This window comes from Neodiprion pinetum, chromosome 1, assembly GCF_021155775.2.
Source record: "Neodiprion pinetum isolate iyNeoPine1 chromosome 1, iyNeoPine1.2, whole genome shotgun sequence".
NCBI classification, from domain to species: domain Eukaryota; kingdom Metazoa; phylum Arthropoda; class Insecta; order Hymenoptera; family Diprionidae; genus Neodiprion; species Neodiprion pinetum.
This window is the reverse complement of record NC_060232.1, coordinates 26,524,771-26,548,804: the sequence shown is the minus strand read 5'-3', so window position 1 is coordinate 26,548,804 and position 24,034 is coordinate 26,524,771. Positions and strand designations below refer to the sequence as shown.

Below are 24,034 nucleotides of genomic sequence, written 5' to 3'. Positions count from 1 at the left end.
ATTTTTTGCAACAACATTGCAGCAACGCTGTAAGAATCGGGTGAGACTGGTTTAAAAACAGCTGATGCGTAACGCGTGCGAATAGTTAGTTAAGGACATATTAAATACATATAAATCCCAATTCTTAGAGAGAAATAGGGGTTTCTTTTCATAAAATACTTTCCTCACAAACGAAGTCGTTTTCAAAATCTAGGTACATATTTTGTAAAACATTCGGCACAGGAATGATTTTAGTAAATATAATCGAGAAACCCACTTTCTATCCGACAATTATTATCGTCACATTTCTCGGAAAAAGCTTCCACAATAATACACCGCATATTTTGCAATTACTTGGAAAAGCACATTTTTTTTTTCTTTCAAACACTAATTGGATACAATTACAAAATTACTGCAAATCTCTACAACGCAGCAGTAAACACGTGAATCAACCAACCACATGGTAAACCGTACCGAGTACGACTAACTGAGTAAGAAGGTATGTCGCCAAGAATGTCTGACCTTACGGTTGACTGACTCTCCTTTACAGGCGACAGATATTGCACTTAAAATTTCTAGAGCCTGCCTAAGTGAGACAAGAGCTATCAAATATGGGAGTTGATCATACATTGTTGAACTTTTTCACGTGTTCTAAGAGTTTTTAGTCTATAACGACATTTTTGCAAGCTTCGTTGATCTTTTGCCAATTCACGTGGGTAACAGATAACATTCACACATCGTTAAAGAAAAATAATACTTACACAAAAAAGCCATATTTTCGTCAAAAGGATCCACTCTGTTCTTGGGCCAAAACTTTTGGAGGACGGAGTTGCACATTTTTTTTCGTGCACAACGCGGAAAATAACACTTTGGCGTTACGATTTCTGTAACGCATGTAATTTCAGTAAAATTTTCAAGCACAATAAAGATGACACCTTTTTTTTTACACCGATTAGTGGAAAACGTTACAAACCGGATATTTTACTGTCAATTAAACGTATCGTACGTATGTTTCACAAAACTGTGCGAGTTCGAATTACCTATCTTCACGGTGGCACTTATCGAAATGTGAGATAACTTATTGCTCGTGAAAACAAAGCTAAAGAAAAAAGAATCAGATATATCTTTTGTTTTAGGTTATACAGATATTAGTTGAAACAGCATTCGTTGTTTTTCTGATAATCATCGGCGTCGAAAAATTGCCATATCTCCGACCGCGGTCGGTGGCCGAAGATATTTGAAAAGCGGGAAGAGCGTCTTGTCCGCGTCGCGGTGCCGAGCGCACTAAATCCGGGCGCCGCGACGCCGAGAGACGCATGCGCAAACGTTATACGGTGTTACAACTTATAACTATACTCCATGAAACTGATGGAGTATTTCTTCCTTTCCCGTTTTCCGTCCCTCTATTCCGGCACTGTTGCTCCTGATTCGCGCTATTTATCATCCCCGTTACGCAGCTCAACGTTTCATCAGCCTTCGCTAATCCCCCGAAATATATGTAGGTATTATAAACTCGTTCATTCGTCACAACGACCGATGCTCCTGCAATTATATGGAGATATTGACGAGCAGCACGGAAATGCAAGAGTCGAACTGACTTTCCATTCAACCGATGCGCGCGTTTGCCGAGTGTGAATGAGGGGGTGAATTGGAAGGATATATACCGTACGACTCGTCCCTCGACCCTACGCAGGCCCCATTCAATTCCACCCCACGTCCCACGAAGGCGAGACTTTCTGCAGATTTACGTCTGTTCGTTTGACCTTATACTAAGTTTGGATTTTCAATGCTCGACTTTCGGTCTTTGAGCTACCTACGCGTGTTCTTATGCCAGCAGCTAAAATTTGGAGGGAAACTCTCGATCCCGGAAGTCTTCCTGCATGTCGGGAAGAGGAATTGACTTATACGGTGAATTCTGTCATTAAATATCACGCTTCCTCTGACATTTTACGACACTTCCTTGTCGATATGTGTAATCAAAGATTTCAATGAGTTGCAACCGATTGTAAAAGGTTGTTTTTCGAATCATCAGATTTCTCAGCGTCAATAGGATCTAATATATTTCTCGATCGTTGGATTATTGCCAACTTCAAACGTGATGATTAATATGAGCTGGAAGGATTCGTACGATATGTTTAATTTTTTTTCTATCATTATCGTAGTATCAAAATCGATTATAGGAATGCCGAATGGAAACGGAATTAATGAATTTTATGTTTTTCATATTGGCATAATCTGCGAATGCACGTGTATAGAATGGCTTACTATATGAAATGCCGAAAATAATACTTGAAACTTTTCACAATCATCGGCAAATGATAATTCGATGACAGTTGTATTAGTTTACGGAACAGAAACAGACCGAGAACAAAAATAGTTGAAAGGAGTAATGAAAAAAAAAACATTTAATTTAATTGATGTTAAGAAATCGAAGCACCGCTGTTTGACTCAATCTCTATGTACAACGATACTTGCGAGTTTGAGTCAGTAGAAAACAGTTTACATAATTAAATATCTACTTGAATCAATGAAGTTTCTGAAACATATAGTTTTTAAATTACAGAATTCAGTTTGATTTGTCAGAAACGAAAAGTTTCTGCAAATTAAATCAAATATATGTGTTGTTATTAAAATTTTATTAGGTTTACGTACAAGTTAAAATTTATGCAATTCCAGGACTTAATTTTTCTCGGTGTAGAGAGAGATCCAGCGACTTAACGAATACTGTTGTCCAATCACTAAGCGTTCTTGAAACACCTCGAAGTAAATATAAACGATTTCACAAATGGCATCACCCATCAAAACATCATTTTTGGGGGTCTAATGCAAATTGCATTTCACCATAAAATCCAATCTTCTTCCGATAAAACATTACGGATCTTTTTTTTTTTAAGTCGTTAATCTGGTGATATCAATTTGATTTCAAACTGTTACCATTTTTAAGGCAAAATATTGCAGGACGACATTGCAACCGGTATTGAATACGAGATTTACCTTGCTAAGGTGAAGCAAAACAAAACGAGAATAATCAACCGTAAAACGTGATCGTCCCAGGACGAGTTATATGGCGGTTGAACAAAACTGCGCACCGATGCGTAACAAACCGACGTGGAAATACTGTCGAATATGGGAATAATATACGTCGGTCGTATATAATTACACGGAGGCTGGCAAATGAGATCCCAATTAATTAGTTTCGAAGACAGTTCGACATCGTAATTATTGTTCTCATAACTGATATCACATATTACGTCATTCATTGTCTGATAGACAAATAAATCATTTTACATTTGTTTCAAAACTAAATTAAATTGTACTGTTGTTTTACCTTCCAATCTATCCATACCTGTCCGTTGGGAGATGTAATTTCTGCGTGAGACGTGAAACTCGAGGATACAGTCCTTGCATTCATCGACGCATATTCTTCAGGAATTTTATTTTCACCTTGTTATAATGTATGATTAATGTGCAATTGTTTCGCCATTCTGACACGATGCGGGGTCGTAATAACGAACACGATTAAATTATCCGTATATAATACGTACCTACAAAGAAATCAGACCTCGTGTAAAGCGGGTTCGAAAAATGCAGCCGTAAAAATATCCTCGGTCTTTATTATTATTGTTATTATTATTATTATTATTATTATTATTTAAAAATTTTCTCTCCCCTAATCGTCGCAGCAGTATAAAATAAACCCGCTCGCTAGCTGGATGTATCCCTAAGTGGAAATGTTTATTCGTACCGAAATGAGGTTCCATGGACACTATCGTATACTTTGGTTGTATCCAATCGATAAGCGGCGTCATTTATTTTGGACAGTACCTGACCCCGTCGGTTTTCCGGATAAGTAAACAACAGTGGCGTAATTTCACCTGATTTTCACCTTGATTCAGTAACGAACCGAACGAATCGAACAACGCGCCTCATTAGTCGCGATATATCGATATATACCGAACGCGGGGTTTAATTATACGAGTGAAATTCCATCGACTCGAGGAATCCGTTTATAGAGTCTGTGCAGAGACCGATGTCTGTTCATCAATATTTACTCATACGCTGCTAAGTTTAGCGTCTTGACTAATTCGGTGAATTTAGATTCACAGTCGAGCACATGCAGGTACTGTAATAACATCAAGACGGATGATCGTTGTCGGAATTCCGTACGAAGAGGGCAGAATCGACGTTCCGCGAGTTTCAATCCTCCAATCGCGACGATTTCGCAGGATACGTAATAACGGATGAATAACTGCAAATATACAAGTCGAGTGGGCGACTCATGTTTGATGCCTGGAGCATTGAATCTATGCGCGAGAGATTTTTTCCACCTGCTGCAGGGAAACAACGAAATGTAAGGTAAAAGGAACGGGGGTGGAGAAAAACTGAAAAATAAAACGAACAAAAAATGTCAAAAATCCTACACGAGGGCGTTGAAAGAGTCGGAGATTATAGAGAGAAAGAGAACCGGCTTGTTATATGGATACAGCAGCGGGATTCGCGTGGGACTCGGATTGTGAATTGCAGATGCACGTCTATCGGATTCCTGCGAAATGCCCGGCAGGACAATGAAGCCGAGAGTGCTTTGCCGGACGTATTTCGCATAATTGCCTTTAACTAGTACCATTGATATTCAGAAAGCGTTTCACCGCGTATACGTCGAGGATTTCCGGTCCATCAGCTAACGATTCGAGTATTTCCGGGGACAGTAAAAAACAGAGATTGATAATATTGGGAATAGATTTTGACTCATAGAGCAGATCTAGTGGTTCTACGCGTTCGGCGAGTACACTTGTTTTATCGAATAGAGACTCTTTCCGTACAATCACTCGGCTAAATGCTCTTCGAAGCAACGCGACTTACTGAATCGTCTCTCAACGAAATGTCTTGATAACGTATAGTTTGAATGATAGCTGCAACAATTCTTGAACATAAAGTGTCAATGTGAAGTATCTTCAAGATTATAAGCTAACGGTGAAGTTATATCATAAAAAAATCAACATTTTTCGTCGAAAACGAATAACGTTGTAAACAGCCGTAACGAGCACGTCGCCATTGATTAGCTTCAAGCGGACAGCATCGCTGATTATTTATTATTTCAACGTAAAACAGAAAACGTAAAGAGAGACTTTGTGCAAATAAATGACAAACAGTAGTGAGACAAATTAAACTAACGAGAAGCGATTTATATTTACAATTTCAAATTTATACAATCTTTTTCGTCACTACTAATCGTAACCTCTCGTCACGAACGGTATGTTTAATACACGCACAATTATACATCTCCCCGCCTTTCTTGTTACAATTCGTGTCAATATTACTCAGCAGAATTAGCTGCAATATTTTTACGTATTCTGCAAGAATGCCTTTTTTGTCCATAGAAGATTAATATAATCGCTTTGATTACTGTAGCAGAAAATATCTTTTGCTTAATATTCTTTCATCGACAGAGTAAAATTCATAGCTGATAGATGAATTCGACAAAGGATGATCAGGGAGGAATTTATGAAATTCTCCGATAGCTGAAATGCTCGTATAATAGAGATGAAATTCGAACGGGTGGGGATTAAAGTCCGGTGAAGGCGACACGGAATTATACCCAATAGGTATGTGTACCATTGAAATTGAACGTGTGGGCGTACATGCGGAGCAGAGTGAATTTAATTGACATATTGTCGACAGATTTGTACCTTGGTTCGCCCTGTTTCAGATTATTTATTACAGAATACAAGTTCCTGCGAGCGTCGAACGTTCCGCAGTCCGCATTGAGCCGCAGTAGTAAAGCCATTGATTTGTCCGACGAGCGTGTCTGTTTGCATCCGAAATCTTGTATACCGGGTTGAATTATTTCAATCAACACGTGCCTCGCGACAACTGTGGCTAACTATCAATATGCATCGTTATCATACACTGCGTACAATGTTTAATCTGCATCGTTCTATACATACATACGTACATACGTAACACGTGTGTATGCATGACAGGTGGAAAGCTGCAATCACGCCTTTCGTTTCAGTACAACGTTTATAGTACGGTTGTTGTACGATCGACTACACAGTGGAAAAATTTTCAAATATTCCGATTTCTTTCATTATTATTTTTTTGTTTAATTAATTTTTTTACTCGACTTTGTCCTTCTATGTTATTTTTCGCTTACGCAACTGCGGAATATGAATGCGAGGAAAATTTCATCTCCAGTCAAATGATACTCAGAAATCTTTAGAGCTGCGCGGGCTTTCTCCGAACCTGGCGTCATTATGGTTATATATATATATATACACCGTGCCGTGAACAATGGGTTTAATTCGCGGTTAGAAGGTGGGTGTGAATTTTCACTGTGACGATATCGGTCATAGTATATAAGCTGCATTGCGCTCGGCGAAGTTTTTATCACCTCGATTCAAACGGTCCAGCATCAATTAACCTTGAGCTCGATAAAATTAGGCTTAACAACTGCGAATCAATTAGGAACGATAAAAAGGCGATTAATTACGCGTCCTTACCGACGCAGCTGTTCGAGTCGAAGCCTAAAGAAGCTCTTTTATGTCTGTTCATGGCACGAAAACGGGTAATTTCTCAGTTGTCACCCCTCAATGCCTCCGATTGTGAAGAGTTTGAAATTACCCTCGTCGGGCAAAATCGCCATTTGGACTTTTGCTTTTCACCTGACTTCCGCGGTTTCGTTTCAAATACTCACAATCAGAGGAGCTTTCTGCCCGGGTGTCGACCGTCTCCCGTTGCTTGCCGCTTGTCGACGTCACTGCAGCGAAGAGAGAGAGAGAGAGAGAGAGAGAGAGAGAGAGAGAGGGTGGGAGGGTGAAGTGAGAGACAGAGAGAGGAAGCGAGGCACTCGGAGAAGGAGGAGGAGGAGGAGAAGGCGATAACACGTAACAGGGACGAGCCGGGTGTAATACTTTAGTCACATGCACCCCAGTCATCGATCATGAGCAGCCCAACCCCCGATCCTCGAGGTCCTGGCGCACGTGTGACCGACGTAGGGAGGCTACAGGACCGTTTAGCATCGACATTGGACACATCGCATTAGCCGAAAACGTGCCTCGGTGTCTTTAGCCCACTTTGGCAGTCGCTCTTTGTCCGATAGGTACAAAGAAGACGAATGAAAAAAGGGGAGGCGGGAAAATAGAAGCATTAACGGGGACGTAAAAAAAAGACCTCGTCTCTATTGTGCGAACCATTTGCTGATGTATCAATCGACCACCACCCATATCCTTTCTTCGATATGTAATGCTCTACGTATAATACACATGTGAAAATGGGTATACAACGTCCATTATCGTTATCGCCAAAGCGTATTGTGTATAAGTCATTCGTGCATAAGAGTCGGAGAGTTTGACTTGCGCTTATGTACAACTGACGCTTAGAACGTTGAGAAAATTTGAATATTGTCGAAATTGCAAGAAAATGAGATACGAGTAACGATTCGATGTACGTCGTACGAATTGTCGATGTACGACGTTGACTGCTTTTTGTAACGTTAATTTTATTCCCGTTGTTCGCTACGTACGTTTAATTAATTCAATAACATCTTGAAAGCAATTTAATGTTGTAGCAGTGTCAAATTAACGCAATGGTGAATAAGAAAATGTAATACGAGTGACTGTAATTCAAAATAATAGTACCGCGCCCTAGATCTTCTGATTAAAGGTGGAAAACTCACTCTCTTCTTATATGCCGAACTATAGTCTTCACTTATAGTCAAAAATGAAAATACTCATCGAAATCAGATATTTATATGAGTAAAAGAGTCAACATTTTCCAACGTACATTCACGACCAATGCCGAATTCATAAAAATCATCTGCAGTTCATAGAACAAACTGTAAGTTAGACGTCTTGTGAAAGAAATACAGATGCATGCAATCAGTCAGTTTATATCAATTAATTTTTTGATTATGCCAGATTCTTGAGCGTATAAAGGCACTTCAGCTGTAGATTGACAGAAAAGCGATACGTGTTACAGGGTAAATGAAAAAAGGGCAAAGAAAACGAAAATCGTTCGGAGGGTAATGATCGGTTGGCCGGTGGCTAAAAATCAATTACACTCACAGTACTGAGAGCTAATGGTAAAATGATGACGATGCTTTTTCAACCTCGTTCATGGATATATGAACGCCATGCTACTGATTGATATACAGCGTCGAAAGCAGAGCTGCGGGCTTCTGTGTGTCTCTCTCTCTGTGTGTGTGTGTGTGTGTGTGTGTGGTACACGTTATCCACCAGATACATCTATTATATACGAGAATTTCGTGCAGGTGGTGCATTATATGTCATTCGCCGACGTTCCCGTTGAATAATTCATCACATAACCAGACAGGCATAAATATTATCTTCAACAAAATGAAAATTAAACATTTTCCCTCTGAATTTGGCGATATGCATACATGTGAATATACATATATATAGGCATTGATTATATGTACGTTGATCCACCGGCGCATTAGCCGATGTGTGCAAAATTCTCCCGTTGCTCCTTTATCCACCGATAAACGTCACGCGTTCAAAGCTGGTGTAACGATTAAAACGCCTACTCACCCTTCGCTCAACAAATCAAGATTATATCCAGTACGAGTGCAGAACAAGACTTCAAAAATTTAATCATTCAGTTTTCGAGGATGACGTCAAACTCTGATTTTAACCATTCGCGTTCCCGTTTATTATAGTTTTATTTTTTTTTTTTTGGTTGGCGTCGAAGAAACTTTGATTAACTTAGTTAACTCAGAGGGTACTATTATCGATATTATTGTTTACCTCTAACGAGCAAAAATTTTTTTTTCAAATCTTCATCTATCAAATATAATGTTTTTAAAAAACAATTATTCGATTTCGCTGCCGATGTGTGGAATCACCTTTTATGAGAAATTACTTCATGCGAGAGAAATAATCCGACAAAACGATTGTTGTGATGCAATATTTACATTCTTTGCACAGGGTACACATGGCTGTTCGTAATTGGAAAAATTGGAACTAATGGCATGGAAGAAAAAAGCTGAAAATTAAAAAGATGTATCAAGCGTGGTGGAAATTCGAGAAGCGGTAACGCGGAAAAAACCGATACCTTGACGTTTTATCTGGGCCATCCATCTTCGTGACACCATCTTCGTCCTCGACTTCCGGACCTCAACCGGTTGTTATCTCATTTCCGTTGTCAAACTCAAGGGACTGCGGAAGAATCTTGCGTGAATTATTTTTAAAAAATTCACGTCAACGGGACAAAAACGATGGATACGATATAACTTCTCACGGTATTCTGGATCCGTAACAAGATTCTAATACCAAACATTCCAAATACGAGGAAATCTCACCCTGGCAACTTCATTGACGAACATGAAACAATGAAGAAATTTTCGCGTGCGAAGACTTATGATACTATAGACATTCCAAATTTGATGATTGAAGAATTTTGAACCATTTTATCGGATCAGCTGCAACAAATTAGAACAGTTTTTATGAACATTCGAAATCTTTGAAAATATCTATACGTAAGATTAGCTGTTTGATTCGATCTATCAAATTGTTTTTGAAATTGTCAGGTCAAAAATAATAAATTCTATCATATCAAGTGTGTATTTTTTATTTTTCACTCTCATGCATTATATGGAAGTAGATTTAAATCAGATTTCTTCGTGAGTTTTGAACACGGAGGCTGAGAAAAGAAATCAGGTAATTACGAACGCAGATTATTACACCCCTGGGAATATCCTTGGAACGCATGAACGGAACTTCGGAAATGTTTTTTAAACTATTTTTCATCTGCAGGAGATGTACGTGATCCTTTGGCATACAAATGCTGTTTGACATTCGAAGTGTGTCGTTGGAAGTCGGGATGCGGAACTTCGTTGAACAATTTTCTTACCGGAATATCTAAGATTGTACATTTTTTTTTTTTAAATCTCCTTCTGTATCCTGTAGGTGATGAAATTCGTTCGATAATATCCACAGAGGTGCAAAGATATATACGTTGTATATTCGTATATTGTAAACGTATATGTATAATATTTGTAATGCTATTAAAAATATGAAACTTATGAGCGTCAGAAAAAAATTATTTGTGATTTTATACCCCCTAAAGTTTATTTAGGTTAAAAGAAAGATTCTGTCAAGAGATGAGCGTTCTACGTTACGTGGAAGATCGCGCTCAGTTGATTATTAATTTTTTCTTTACATTTTTCTCTTTTTGAATTTATGAGGTATCGTGAATAATTTTTTTTTTCATAAGTTACATCAATCTTAGTATCAATTTGCGACACAAAGAAAACCCATACTTGTAATGTTAAGTCTCCAGTTATTCCATAAATTCAAAAAAAATTTAAGAAAAAAGAGAAAAAAATAATCCTTTTAAGGGATGCCGCGGTGGAAAATAATAAATTATTTTTGTCTGATACACGCTAATGTATATTCTTTCTGGATTCGAGCTGCTACCTGATAAATTCATTTATTTCGGTATAATGTATCCTCCGAACCACGAAAACTGGCCTTTGTTAAAATAACATCGAAGCCGCTCGCGGCAGGCTTTCAAATTTCACAACTTTGTTTAATCCCGGGTATTTGTTTTGTCAAAAGTGACAATCTGGCCCGACTAATGATCGCATATTTCGAGAGCTATTGTACTATTGCTCCGATGATTAATAAAGTCTATTTCTATAGATATGTCCATTTATACAGCGTATAAACGTGTACAAAGTTAGCGCACAATACGAGGTATGAAAATTTCGGGAAAGTGAAACTATAGAAACAATATTCACCAATCAGTTGAGAAAAGTTTTTGAAATACGTAACTTCTACATACATTATTCGCGGACAAGGTGTCGGATACGCCAACGAAATTGACGTGAAGTAAGCGGGTACGGTATAAAAAAAAAAGATACATTATTAACGAGACAAGTTTCCAGTTTTGTTGGCAGTGAGTTATTTAAGGATTGCGGTTCCTTGTAATATCGTGTACAGCGATACTAATAACAACACTTTGTGACGAGGTAAAGTTATAATACCGAGTAATCGGCACACTCATTTAGAAATGATAAACGTCGTTACTCTTTAGTTTGCTGTTCTAACTTTTGTGTGATGTATAAACCCCGTTCCCATAGTATCGGTTACCGTGATACATGACATATGACTATTTTTTCAAGAAGAACAAACCATGGAATTTCAACACAACTTTCGCGTGCAGAAGTCAATCTAATTCTTACCCTGAGTTAGCGTAAGAAAAAAAAAAACAGATAGAAAAAATCACAACTTTTTTCGACTATAATCGTAACGATTGATAGAATTCCCGTTATAGTGAGCAAGTATTTTTATATACATTATCTAGAATGTTGAACTGTCGTAAGATAATTTGCCCATTTGACGGATTGTCGTGGTTGTTGCACTGAGAGATATTTTATACATTTAGTGCGGTTACTACATTTTCATGCTACTGCACCGTGAAGTATGTATCTTTAGTTTACTAACTTTTTCCAGTCAAATAAGGACTTAAAATCATTTTATTGTAGCGTTAGCATGAAATTGTCGTAGTGACCGTAACAAAAAAGAATACCGTAACACATGTATACTCAACCATGTGGTACACTGATAAAAAACTCAATTTCATTTCAAACCTCAAAACTGTATTTCTTTGTTGTGATAAAAAGTAAAAAAAGTCAAGTAATGTGGAGTAACGATAACTAAAAATTTCTCCCGATGTGTAGACGTTAATTTTTGTACTTTGGAGCTGGTAATTCTGTTCGCTAAACCTGCAGCTTCGTCGTTGCATGAATGGGGTATAATCAAGCACCGTCGGGTTTCCACGTCTTGAGTTTCATAGTGAAATTCTACCGGGAGGTAGCTGAAACTTAGGTTGAGGAGATTGTACAACGAGTAAGGCGAGAGTCCAATCTCTGACCACAGACTAGAAATGCTGGTTTGGTATTCTAACTCACGGCACTCCGGGATCACGGCGATTCAACCTGCGTCTCGGGGGAAAACTGAAACTTTGATTTGAATCGGATAATTCAGGATCAAATTATGTCTGGGATTATGAAATTAAGACTAGTTACAGCGCGTAAAACGTTTAAGTTTCAACGATTACCGTCCGAATTCAAACTCAGAAATGGATTTGAGCACCATTCGTAACTGACCGAGCTGACTTTTCATAACAATACTTTCCTGATAGTTTATAATATTGCTACAAAGGGTGAAATGACCCGTTTTGCCCCCTTCTCTCATCCAGTGGTCGTCATAGATAAAAGACATGTAAGAGCTTTCATATGTCGCGAAATGAATAAGGTTGCTCAGTCAACTACAGTATTATTGTAAAAACAGTCTTGTTTCTGATTTCTATCTAGAATCACGTATCGCCGATATAAGCATTTTTCATTGCTTGATTTATTTGTGTTTGTTGGATCATTTCTTTTCGGTCAACAATTTTATTCCGTAACGCGAGATCTTTACATTACAATGTAAACTATCATTCACTTTGTACCCTGATTTTACCCTCCTAGAAAATATACAACTAATTTATCGAACAGGAATGATAGAATTTAGAATATATACGTTTCGGCTTGAATTTTAATAAGCTCCTGAAGATTCTTCGTTAAATGACTAAAATTGGTTCAGACTGTGAATGTGTAACATTTGTTATTCGTTGGAGGATCGGGTGAAATTCTACTCATTTAAAAGACGCCATCAGACGTGAAATTTTGAGGTGATGAAAGAGAAAATTATGAAAGAGGAATAAAAATTCATCCATTCGACGTATGAAATTTTCGGCTCAATGTCGGTAAGAATTTATCTCGAAAGACATTGCACTGCGAGTGAATGAAGAGAGGCGTCCCCGGTTATACAGACAGTAAGTAAGTATCCATGCGAGGAGTCCATTTGGAGGCAAGAATTCTTCAGTCTGAACTTATCGCTTATATATATTCCAGGCGGTTTTTCAAATTTCCTGATATTCTTTTCTTCTCTTTCATACTCTTTTCACTTTTCACTTTTCTCTTCGCTCTTATTTCCTCGGCCATTTCGCCCATCCGTAGCAGCTAGTATAGGCACGTACCGAAAATTGAAACATCCATCTTTGCGCTTCTCATCTTCTCTTTCATCACGCCACACCTGCGCGGATATCGCGCCACTTCTCGAAGGAGGTGAGATGGTCTGAGAAAAGCCAGATACCTATTCACAGCGGGCCGAAATACCGCCGTGAAACTTTCCAAAACATTCAAGCCCCACGTCTAAACATGAGAGAAGAAAAACCTCTTTTTTAAATTTTGCACGCTCAGCTGAAATAATATTGTAGGTAAAGCATGTGTAACTTCTTCTATCAATTCATGACCGGCTTTGATGAAATGTTATCGAAAGCTTCAATCGTGAATGTCGAATGCGGAATCTCAAAAGATTCTTTGTTACTAATACCAAATTAATTATCAACCCGCAATAATCGTTCATATAGTAATTTCAATAGACTCAGGAAACAGAGGATAAGATTATAACAAATTTTGGAGAAAATATTTCGACAGCACGTTTGATACGTGACAAGATGAAGGGAAGAAAAAGATCAGATTTTACTTAAAATTGTAGGAAAAGAGGGACACATCAGGGTTTTTAGTGAAAAAAAAAAAAAAAAAAAAAAACTCGCGTCAACTATATTTTTCCCTATAAATATAGCAGGTTTTACTTTGCACACAGTGGTTTTCACAGTTTCCAGAGTAAATTCTGCATTCTACAAAGTATATTTTTCCAAAAAACCTGAGGCGTCCCTCTTTTCCTGCAGTTTTGAACAAAATCTGCTCTTTTCTTTTCTCCGTGAAGATTGAACGGCTTTGCGGTAAATTATCTCTACGAGTGATCGAGCTGTTTTTAAATTCACCAAACGTCAGAATTCACAGATTCCCTCGATACACCGCCACGTATCAAACCATGCGCAATGCAATATCATACCTGCAGCAATCGAGTGGTCCAGAATTTCGTTACACGTACGTACCTATTCGCGAGACCGCGTTGCCTTCGTTATTATTATCATTGTAACGTATTGCGGGGCGCTTCGGCACTGCTGGGGAAACCGGTTGTTTAATCCATCGAGAGATATGGACGATATCGTGAGGACAATAATTTTCCACTGCTAGCCCGTAGAGGGATGCCAAAATAAGCGCCTCGTTTCGCGGCTATTCACCGCGCTTCTGTGTGCGGAAGGTCGTCGAGAGGTAAAGTAATGTCTGAATTTTCCTCTTGGGGAGAATTTGCTAAAAATTTTTTGCTTTATTTTCTGTATCATTCATGATTGAATTTTTGACACTCAGATTTTAGGGTGCGGTTGAAAGTTTTGGATGCTCAAAATTCATATTCACCGTTACGTCGAATTTTCAACGATATTAATGAATTGGCGAAAAATTTACCTACGGTTTTTTAAAAAGACGACGCAATTCATATTATTTAGAGAATTATAACCGTATGGAATTTTGACAATGCGGAGTGTTCACTTTGTAAAAAAATGATTACAATTCGACTTCGTTATACGTAGTTCGTCGGAATTTACATCATCCGGGAGTGCAATAAACTCGTAGTTTAATTTGAAGTGAAATAATTATGTATAATGATTTGAAAAGCAAAATAGATACAAATCGAAGGAACACGAGGAACCAACTGCAGGCACTGCGCATTTAACGATTAATTCTTACAAGGGTAAGCTAGCTTTGATCTTTTCATTGAATTCCGTCTAATAAATCACGCGCAATTTAATTCCTTGTGAAATATCGTTAGAATTTCAAATTACTAAGTCTTTTCATCGGTGTATCTTACTTTGAGAGAGTCTCTCGAGTCTGAGTGTTAGCACCGAATATCTGAAGCCATTATTTTGCACTGGTAATTGTAAATTCCTGAAATGCTAATTTCTCTCTCTTTCTCTCTTTCTCTCTCTCTCTCTCGTCTTTCAACGATGAAATTTTGGAAAAATGAGAATCTCTTGCGGTTTCGTTGCGACGTTGTGCAACCAAAAACGTAGGAACAATATCAACAGGTGAATGAATATCCGATTAACTAGCGGCTGCCATGTATAACTTTTTCACCTGGTTTCTCTTCACTTTTCGACGTTCGGAAAGGCTGACAATAAACCTTGATGTCGCAGAGAGATCGCGAGAGCAGGAAAAGAGAACGAACATCAGGTGTTTCGTGTATCCGAGATAAACGAAGTGCAGCCGCTATCGAATCTTTCTTAAAGCAGCGTGATTTCTTTGATGATTGGATCCCACGTACCTCAGCTGAGACCAAGCAAGTCTGCCAGCGTCATTGTCTTTGGAACAAAAGGTCCTATCGTAGATGCACCTGCTCTAGTTGAAGTTCTTTGTCTAGCTATTGACGGGGACCTCTTTGCGGCTACCTGGACGGAATTTTTTCGTAATACATGCAACTAATTTTTCATCATCTTTCATTATTTTATTTATTTATTTTTTTAAATAAAACCAAGTATAATCGATACGAAAATGGCTAAATTATGTCAGGGTTTGAAGAGGTTTGATTGACAAGAAATCGATACTTTTTATTAATTATGTTACTAGGAAGTCCGAAATTGAGTGTTTATCATATTTCCGTACTCCGAAACTGAGTGGATGTTTTTTTTTAAATCTATAAAAATAGCTGGAGTAATGCCGAAAAGATTGTAAGTCGATACTTCATATTGGAAAATTGCTTCATAATGGTTGAAAGTCTAGTAGATTTGCTCAATTTCGTTCTACGATCGCTCGTTTTATTCGGAAAAGTATCATTTTTTTCGCATTTCAGTTGACTCTGTGTATGTAAGAAAAAAAATCGCGGAAACCGTCACTTGGATAATCTCTGACCAAAAAAAGATACTGGATTAATTTTGGAAATTGGTTAGACCGTTGGAATGATACAGCGTATCAAATTGCTGAATTTCTAGATGTCTCAGACTTCTGCACCATGAATATTTGAACTTTTTTAGAAAATATTTGACCAGATGATTTCTCAATGAACAAAATTTTCCTCTTTTGAATTTGGAAATCGGATGCACCGTTGTAACCGAGGGGTTTATCACTCATGTAATAGTTGGGACAGCTGCAAATGTAATGTCCATGCAATGGTATGTAATCTCAGTACAATACCATGAAATATTCGTGTAATATCATGCAATAGTAGTGTAACGCCGTGTAATACTGTGCGATAGTTATGTAATACCCTGTAATAGTCATGCAATATCATGCAAATACCATGTAATAGTCGTGTAATATTATGTAATGGTGGTTGCAATAGTCATGAAATACCATGAAATACCTGTGTAATACAGCATGTAATAGTCATGTAATACCTGCGCGCGCAGTACCAAGCGCATGCGCTTTACAGTGTTTACCGGATTCGTGACATAACCTTGAAATTCGTATTGGCAACTGTTTGTATAACCTATGGACCGTTATTTCTCGACTTGATTGTGTGAGTCTGCCGGCTACAACACGTGAATGACGGAAAGGTACGTACTTAATTTAATCTGTCGCTTAGATCTGGCAAATATTCAATTATTTCTTGCTGACCTGTACAAAAGTTACAGGCAATTGAATTTCAGCGGTTTTTGTTATATAAATATAAGTAAATATACCTTAGCATGGGTGACGTGATATTGTTGTAATTTCCGATCCGTTGTATTGCTTCTAAGTTTGCGTCAATCCAAGAGAAAAGAAAGAATATGACCTAATTTTTTTACCACCTACCAATTTATGAAATGAAAAATAAAAGAAAAATCCTAACTGTCGCATAGTGCAGGACAGAATCATCTACAAGTGCTCAAAAATTGTGACACACTATCAATTATTTCAATTAAATTCCAAATAGATTCAATAATTATGCGTTTTTCAATTGACTTCATGAAAACATACGATTTCGTTGAAAGTTCTAAGAAATCAGATCTCTATCAGTTTGTCCTGGTTCCTTACTCATTGTTCATTCCAGAAGTGTCACAAATTGTACTATATTTTGGAATCAATCACTCTAGTTGACATTCACAATGTCAGCAGGTAACTGTGATGTTTGATCTAAAACTAGCTTGGAGTTAGGCATGGAGGAATCAGCGAGCAAGGCAGAAAAGGAGAGTATGGCGAAGACCATCGCTGGAAATGTTAAAGAACAAAAGTTTTGGGTCGTAATTAGGAAGGAACTTGGAGTTGATCCACCGTTGTACCTGAAGCATCTCCTCACCTGTCTGGGTTTCGATTCAGCGGCCGCTCTGAAAAACCTTTCAAGCGAAGCCTTTCTAGAAATGGAGAAATTTGCCCAAACTGACATGCTGGGATTGTTAGGCGAAGATGGTTACACAAAATCAGACTTCTTCGGTATCTACAGTAATACACCTGAACAATTCCGCATACTACGAGGACATAGGTTTTGCCTCTTCGAAATTCAGAAGTATATTATAGAAAAGGGGTTGAACCATTTTGCTACGGCCGAACAGGATATTAATGAAAAATTAACTAACATCAAAGCAAAAAAAGAAACCAAGGAAACGCTAAAAGCTGTATCGGGAAAAAAATCAGATCCACAGTCACGAAAATCACAGGACTTATTGAGTGAAGAAGATCAATTATACATGCTCATTAAAAATTGGTTTTCTAAGCAACCAGATGGTGAAGAAACCTTCAAAGATTATTTAGAAAGCCCTAAAAATCGGTATATAGAGGTATCTGTCAAAGAAGACGTTGACGAAGAAATTACCTATTCGGGGAAAATATCGTGTTGCCTGTGTAAAACTAAAATTACCGCGCATAAAGCCGAATACGGGAAATCAGTACCGAGGAAAACTCGTTGGGTATGTCAAAATTTTATGAAGCACGTAAAGGAAAAACATTTGACTTTGAACCCTGTGGAAAATTCGAAGGAAAATTTATTTCCTCGCAAGCATAACAATAGCAATAAAATTGATACAAAATCGGGTCAGGCGGAAAAAAATACAGCAAATGTTCTCAAAAACGTCGTCGCTAACACTACAGCTTTTACTTCTAGTTGTAAAAAGGTTCAACCCGAGGTTCAACCACTTATTACGGATGTATTCGATAAAGGCACCAATGACAATGATAACTGGAATACAAATGCTAGTTTGAGCGACAGTATCGCAAACAAGAACCAGAAGCTCGGCCAAAATTTACCAAGAATTATCGAAGACGTGAAATTAGTCACACCCGTTGAAATAAGAAGGGATATTATTAAAATTGAAAAAAGCAGGGGAAAAAGGCATATTACTAGAGAAATTGAGAGTGATGACGAAACGGAAGCGAAACCTACTAAACGGTCGAAAAATCGAATTGAAAGCGATGAAGAACTCGAAGTATCTGCACGTGACAAGCCAAATGATGAATCGGATGTTAGATCACAAGCTGTGATAGTTGAAAGTACAAATGATGAGTTACAGGGGGAATTCAACCTCGGAATAATGTAAAAGGGGTTCTTTGTTCCGAGAAAATTCTATCAACCCCATTGACTAGTAATACCAAAAATACTAAGACTATAGATACAAAAAGTTCCGACTGTGAAAAAAAAATTAAAAAAGATCTAAGAACTAGAAGTGACAAATCCTACCGACAAAGAGTGAAGAGTATTACTACAGAGAGAACGATTCCATATTATTTTCCAACATTGAACGAAATGGAATTGCTGTTGAAATATAATGCAGAATTAAAGGATTGCGTGAAAAATTTATTAGCACAATCGGCATCGAAAAAATTAACGAAGTCTTGTCCAACAGTCAATGAAAACAGTAAAAGTAACTTGTTAGTACGAAAATTGATGAGAATTTCTGACAAACAAAGTCAGGCCGAATCTTGCGGGAACAGATACGATTGCACAGTGAAAAAGTTTGCATCGTATATTTTCATGATTGGTGGAAGATTGTCGTACGAAACGTTATGCGCGAACTTGCCTCTACCATCCCCCTCATCTGTCAGTCGGTATTTGTTAGAAAACGGACCAGACATCATTGAAGGGCAGCTTCGATTGCAGGAATTGAAAAATTACTTAATCAAGGCCGACCTGCCTCTAGTCATATGGGTAAGCGAAGATGCGACGCGTATTACTGGCACCGTGCAATATGACCCAAAAACTAACCAATTAATTGGGTTGGTATTACCAACAGATAAAAATGGAATGCCTAAGTGCAAATCTTTCATGGCAACGTCACCAAAAGTAATGGAAGAAACGATGCAAAATATTCCAATTGCTTCTTTGGCGTACACAATTATGGCACAGCCTTTACAAAAAAATGCGGCGTCATTTTGTCTGTGCATATTTGGAACCGACAATAAATTCACAGCCGAACACGTGCTTAACAGATTCCAATTTATTTACGAACAATGTCAGCAATTCGGAATAAGAGTATTAGGATTTTCTTCGGATGGTGATCCAAGATTGTTAAAAGCGATGAGGATTGAAAGCCAAATAGGTATTTCGAATCTTGATTTACTCTTTGGTAAAGAAAATTGGACATGGTTCAACAGTGAATTTTGCAGTGAGTACTTTGTTTGCCAGGATACTGTACACATTGGTACAAAGCTAAGAAATCGCTTCATCAAAAACTCAATTGTTCTGCCGATGGGAAACAATATAGCGACTGTTAGTCACCTGAAACTATTGATACAGTCACAATCTAAAGACAAACACCAGATAACTTATTCTGACTTGGACCCAAAGGATAAAATGAATTTCCCTTCTGTTCAAAAAATATGTCAAGAAAATGTCAGAAAATTACTCAATGATACAGTACCTGGCAGCGAAGGAACATGTCAGTATTTGAAAATACTACATAACACCGTAGTTTCATACATCGATTCTGAATTAACGCCGTTGGAAAGAATATTTAGCATCTGGTATTCTGTGTTTTGTTTAAGGATGTGGCGTGCATGGATTTCGGCAAATGACAGTTACACTTTGGGCAAAAATTTTATAACTTCCAACTGTTACACATGCATTGAAATAAATGCTCATACGCTTATTGACGTCATCATACGCCTGAGAGATTCGGACCAACCAGAACTCTTCCTGCCATCTTTATATAGTAGTCAACCATGTGAAAGCTTTTTCCGACAAGTCCGTTCAATGTCATCCACGTACTCGACTATTGTCAACTGCAGCATGATGGACATCATTCATCGTCTCAATAGAATTCAAGTACAAAATGAAATCATCATCGAAGAGTCAGAAAATATTATATTTCCAAGATTTAGGGAGAGAAAAAGTGTAATCAATGTCAACACATATCCACTACCTTCTAATCAAGAAATACAGAAAACCGTTGAAGACGCGAAATGTCGAGCTATTGAAGATCTCGGGAACCTTGGTATATTTTTCAACAATATCTTATGTACACTGCCTTTTTCTGCAAAGTCTATTCAACTAGACTCAGACGACGAATCTGACAGCGAAGAAATCAGCGAGGAAACGGAGAGCGCAAATGAAGACACTATATCTGCAGAACTTGAACATGATATGATTACGTTGCAGTCTGTAACAGGAACTTTGGAACTCAAAAATTACTCCACCCAAACAGTTCAACTAAATGAAACGAGTCCATTTGCAGTCGTGCGTGATTCGTCGCAAGCCGAATACGTCGTTAGAAAATCGTCCATTTGTTGGCTGCTTAATAAAACCAAGCACCGTTTAAGTAGCGACAGACTTCAGAGAGTACGAGAAATCGAACTGCCGCATTTGTCCAAGAAGGTACTTATTAGCTTGATATTAACTCTTCCTAAATAAGTAATGAATATCTTTCCTTATGACCCAGACTCATTAAAATACTGCGGAAAATGTCCTACCTACACCTAGAAAAAAAATATAATGCAGCATTATTCTATGGTAAATGTATAACCCCAACGAATAGAGTTGTATAATTTATGCGGCAATTGGTTGAGATTCTAAATTTTTAGGAGGTTGAAGTTCGTAACGTTAACGAGACGATACAATTTGAAGAAAATCGCCATTTTGCAACTTTAGAATTTTTTAGAAATGCAGTAATCAATAAATAGTGGCTTGAATCAAGCAAAGTCAACCCACATCAGAACTACAGCCTCTGTAAAGCAATTACGAAGTTGAAAAACATAGTTTTTTTTCAAATAATGTGTCGTTACGTTAACGTTACGAACTTCAACCTCATAAATTTTTTAGATTCCATCATTGGCACATCCTGTCGTTGTGATGACTACAAAAAGTGTTAATTTTCAACTTCTTGGTTCTCCGTATAATGTTATTGTTTTTCTAGGAATCAGCTACTAGATCAAATACTGTCGAAGAGAATCCGGAAATAAGTATAGGGACATGGATGCTTTTTAGAGAAGACACTGAGGCAGAAACGAAATACAGAGTAGGCCTTGTTCTTGGATTCGTCTATCTAACTGGAAAAACAGACCCACAAAGAGAATACTCCAGATTAAGCGCTGACGTCAATAATGAAAGTATTGGCGTACTATGTACCTGGTATAGATTAATAAGTTCTAGTCTCCGTCCGGCACCAGTGGGGTCACATGATTACAAATGCATTTCTGGATATATGCGAACTTTACCAACACCACAGATAGTTGATGGGCATATTTTTTATTCGGATTTAGTTTTGAAACTAATCCTCGAGATTATTCCTACAACTTCACTCCAAGGTAATACTGCTGTGAAAAAATTTCATTTGAAATCATTGCACGTCTGGTTACAACGTTTTGAATTTTCAGGTAAAGATGCAAATATCGGAAATTTTGTGCTGATCGAATTTCTCACCAAAAAAACCAAAAAATACTACATCGGCGTTGTTAAAAGTATCCAATCAAGAGACAGAGATTGCGAGGAAGATTATGAAGTCAAATTCATGCGAAAAGTGACGAATTCGTCGAGCTCCATATTCGTTTTTCCAGATGTGGACGATACAAGTTATGTAACAGGAGATCAAATAAAGCTAATTCTGAGCAACCCGAAAATTGACCGAAGACGTCATCATGTATTCAGTGATTCTGATTTGTTAGAGTACGCTGTGATTTAAAAGTTAATTGAAGATCGTCTCAATTGCTAAAAAATATATATAATTATGTATCGTTAACCTCTCCAGAGTACTATTAGCATAAATATACAGAGAATATTATTATAATATATAAATTATGGTTGCGTTGAATTATTCTTTACTATATTTAAAGGTTGATTTGCAAATTTTATTATGAAATTTAGAGGGTAAAAGAGGTTATAAAAAAATAGTTGCAATAAACTATTTAATGTAATTCAAGCAAGACTTCAGGGATGCAATTAATGACAGTGAGACAAAAACCATTGTTAATAGGTATACTGAGAAATACTCATCTTACAGTAATATAATGTGTATCTATATAAATATATAATAGTCATGTAATAGTCTTGTAATAGTTGTATAATTAGTATGCAATAGTCATGCAATGGTCATGTAATTCATGTAATACTATGTGTAATACATATGCAATACGTATGTAATACTTGTGCACTATCTGTGGAATACGTGCAATACTTATGGGATACTTATGCAATACATGCAATACTATTGTAATCCCTATGCCATACATGTAATACCAGTGTAATAACTATGTAATATGTGAAATACATATGCAATGGTGTCATACTTGGGACAGTCATTATGAGAGTGGTAAGCCCCTCGGTTGTAACAATATACAATAGGTCACGGTATTAATTCGCAGATGCAGAGAAATTCACGTGATTGGATTGGACTTGGGACGTAATTGGAATTGGAGTACTTAAAAAAAACAAAAATGTCTCGATAGAATATTTACTCCAAGAAGTGTCACTAATCAGACTTTTAAGATTCAATTCCCGATTTCTATACAACGTTGAGGCAATATTCTCAGATAAATTTGACTCGATTGTTCACACTCACAGCTTTTGTGCATTAGTTTTCCAACCCCACACTTTTAATTTACTTACTTATTTACTTCATGTTGTAAAATCAAGCGACGAAAGATTTTTTGTTCTGTGTTTTATACCTCAAATGCAGAAGCCAGTTTTACGTCACACTTTTCGCCGAGTGTAGTTTCCGACATAATTTGGGCTTTGAGTTTCTACGGAGGCAGCCGCTTTCTTATTGTCGGAAGTTGGGGGCGCGGAAAATGATACTGAACAGTGAAGTTGGCGAGGAAGCCTTAACAATACTTGACTGACGTAAGCGAGTTCACTGGACTGTACTAAGAATGAGAAACTCCAACTTTGTGCGGCATAACGATTCACGGACGTGATCAGAAACGGCAGATTTTTCGCGACTCCACGACTCGCAACCTCTATTAAAATTTATCCCAAAAACCTGCACGCCTTGAATTCTGTGCCAAAAGGTCGTTCCTCTCAAAATTTTATCCTGACCGAAACGTGACGGCCGATTCCTTGAAATTGCTCCCAGTTTTGCGTCACGAAAAGTGAACACACCCTGCAGCGAATTTTGCAACCGAAATACTTACAGACACAATTTACAGTTAGTCTGGCTTTGAACATTATGATTTGACGTCAAAGTTTGAATCTGCATCTGAGAAATTCCGTGAAAAACAGAGTCCTTCTGTATGATGCACAATTTAAAAATTCCGGTCATTATTTGACCTAAAAATTTTTCAACGAAAGGTATAATTTCTGTATCAAATATTCGATGAAGATTTTTGTCGTTTAAAAAAAGTTATCTCGCGAAAAATCACTTGTACGTGTGTGCGTCATGTATCGAAGGAAACGAAGACGAGAATATAAATTTATCAGCCAAAAAACATCAATTTTACTCAGAGAGTTGTTGAATATCAATTTAAATATTGTGTTTTTAATAAATGAATAGTAACTTGGATCGGACGATCGGTTTTTCTTTTCACATTTCTTAATTTCATTCCTTTTGTGATTCACGACACGTTGCTTCAAATAATACACGTATTTCGGTAAACCTGAAATTCAAATTGAATAGTGATACAAAGCTTATATCAGATCCATTATCGAATAATCAGATAAACGCGCTGCCAGCGGTATTTATAATGCGCACGCGCCCGTTTCACAGGTGATAAAATAGATTCTCACGGTCCGACGTACAGCGTATA

At 37.5% G+C, this 24,034-nt stretch overlaps 4 protein-coding genes across 8 annotated transcripts in view; 2 read left to right on the top strand and 2 right to left on the bottom strand.

Moving 5' to 3' along the window:
- The window catches only part of LOC138191194 (uncharacterized), a 214,539-nt gene that overhangs the window by 83,181 nt on the left and 107,324 nt on the right, over window positions 1–24,034 (bottom strand). The gene's annotated exons all lie outside the window — the stretch shown is intronic.
- LOC138191195 (uncharacterized) overlaps window positions 1–24,034 on the top strand; it is a 195,967-nt gene that overhangs the window by 89,482 nt on the left and 82,451 nt on the right. The gene's annotated exons all lie outside the window — the stretch shown is intronic.
- Window positions 1–24,034, bottom strand: part of Oamb (Octopamine receptor in mushroom bodies) — a 121,074-nt gene that overhangs the window by 23,853 nt on the left and 73,187 nt on the right. Inside the window, exon 3 of one of the 4 annotated variants that reach the window (XM_046622621.2) lies at window positions 13,024–13,198. The exons of 2 other annotated variants lie outside the window; for them this stretch is intronic. The gene's annotated coding sequence lies outside the window, so the exon portion shown is untranslated. Of the gene's footprint in view, window positions 1–740; window positions 1,249–13,023; window positions 13,199–24,034 lie in introns of those variants that run through there. One more of the 4 variants, XM_046622546.2, reaches the window with a different exon arrangement.
- LOC124217003 (uncharacterized) lies at window positions 18,605–22,591 on the top strand. Of its 2 annotated transcripts, XM_046622333.1 has the most exons (4): window positions 19,275–19,398; window positions 19,844–20,672; window positions 21,211–21,601; window positions 21,671–22,591. In XM_046622333.1, the coding sequence occupies exons 2-4, from the start codon at window positions 19,845–19,847 to the stop codon at window positions 21,973–21,975; spliced, it is 1,524 nt and encodes a 507-aa protein (XP_046478289.1). In that variant the 5' UTR covers window positions 19,275–19,398; window position 19,844; the 3' UTR covers window positions 21,976–22,591. The 2 variants fall into 2 exon arrangements, with proteins under 2 accessions (XP_046478208.1, XP_046478289.1); XM_046622252.2 differs by having other exon boundaries at window positions 18,605–20,672.